At 34.8% G+C, this 1,491-nt stretch overlaps 1 protein-coding gene across 1 annotated transcript; it reads right to left on the bottom strand.

Annotated features, from left to right (window-relative positions):
• Positions 1-6: 6 nt before the first annotated feature.
• LOC112139303 (cytochrome P450 11B, mitochondrial-like) lies at positions 7-1,392 on the bottom strand. Its single transcript, XM_024262048.2, has 2 exons — positions 1,010-1,392; positions 7-943 (listed from the first exon to the last, which is right to left on the bottom strand). The coding sequence occupies exons 1-2, from the start codon at positions 1,100-1,102 to the stop codon at positions 674-676; spliced, it is 363 nt and encodes a 120-aa protein (XP_024117816.1). The 5' UTR covers positions 1,103-1,392; the 3' UTR covers positions 7-673.
• Positions 1,393-1,491: the final 99 nt, after the last annotated feature.

The raw sequence follows: 1,491 nt of genomic DNA, 5'->3' as shown, positions 1-1,491 counted from the left end.
CTGAGAAATAGGAACAAAAAAAGATGTTAAAATGAAAATTAAAAAAAAAAATCTAACTTCAAAGCAGAAATTAATTAACTTTTTAAACCCTGGTAGGAATAAAATGTACATTAATTACTCATCCTCTGTGGATCTTTAATTTCCTAACCACAATCTTTATGCTCTTTAAACTTTGATTGTGCAATTATTTGTGCCCAAAGAGTATGGCAAATCAGACAAATCCACCCATGTGTTTAGGGCACAAATGCCTGTCATTTAGACACATATTTTCAAAAAAAAAAGAAAAAAGTTTCTTTTTTTTAAAAAAGGACACAAAAAGAACTAAATTAATGGAAAAAGTGAAATACAGACGGAATAAGGATAAGACATGCAGAAAAAATATTTACTTCAAAGAATTTTTCTCAGACTTCTGATATTTTTCCTTCTTAGAATTTAGACTTAAATCCCCAAATTAATTTTTTTTCTTAGATTTACATCAGAATTCCTAGAAAAATAAGTCACAATTCTGAAATTAAAGTCAGAATAAAAAGAAAAAAAAACTGCATGACCCGTATCTTCTTTGCAATATGATAAGATTCTGGTGACCACCTTCTGATGCAATGAGGAAACTATATCACAAAGATAAGAACAGGAAACCTTTTGTTATTTTATGCATTTAAATTGTATTTCTTTTTCATTTTCCTGTCGTCCTGGTTCCTATGTTTGTCTTGATTTCCTCTCTGTCACTCACGTGCATCAGCAAAAGCTGCATCTCATTCTCTGCGATCCTCCTGCCGACACACTGCCTCGCCCCGAACCCAAACGCGAGCGAGCGGAACCCCATCACTTCCCCTCTCTGGCCTTCCTCCCGGCTGCTGCTCCATCGGCCGGGGTCAAAGTTGAGCGGCTCCTCAAACACCTGGGAACTCCTTCCCATCGGGTAGAGGCAGGCCTGGACCATTGTCTGAGGAGGAGCAGAGGCTAAAACTGCAGCTTTGAAGCAAACAATTAAACAAATGTAAAAACTCACCCCTGCTGGTATGTGGTAGTTCTGGAGAACAATATCCTTGACTGGATAGCGCTGCACTGTGATTCCTACTGGATATAACCTGATACAAACCATAAACACACAAACTCAAGTGTTTTAAGGAAAGCTCCCCTGATCTCTCACACTTTGATGTCAGTGGGGATGAATCCATTTTAACATAAAAAGTTCTTACAGAGATCTAGTCTTAAGAAACTAAAAATAATACATTATTTTTATTTCCCACAAGCCTTTTAAAGTCAATATTCTCTTTAAAATGTGTTAGTATAGATCAGTGATCTACAATGTGAAGCTCCAGACACAAAGAAAAATGCTCACGATTTTTCTTTTTTTACATAGTTTGGGTTAATTTATTTTACTTAATAAAGTTTTAGGAGTAACATTTATTTTTTAACATGTCAGATAATAAAGAAAATAAAAAAAAGGTTAGATGTATTATCAGGGTGGTTTATTATTAGAATAAACTT

Source organism: Oryzias melastigma, unplaced genomic scaffold, assembly GCF_002922805.2.
Source record: "Oryzias melastigma strain HK-1 unplaced genomic scaffold, ASM292280v2 sc05436, whole genome shotgun sequence".
Lineage (NCBI taxonomy): Eukaryota > Metazoa > Chordata > Actinopteri > Beloniformes > Adrianichthyidae > Oryzias > Oryzias melastigma.
The sequence above is the reverse complement of the archived record's forward strand: the minus strand, read 5'-3'. Positions and strand labels throughout refer to the sequence as shown.

Bases quoted from the DNA above. Each gene is read 5' to 3' on its own strand.
- LOC112139303 (XM_024262048.2), bottom strand. From the start codon at position 1,102: ATGGTTTGTATCAGGTTATATCCAGTAGGAATCACAGTGCAGCGCTAT. The intron at 944-1,009 runs GTGAGTTTTTAC...GCTCCTCCTCAG, and splicing joins ACTACCACATACCAGCAGGG to ACAATGGTCCAGGCCTGCCT.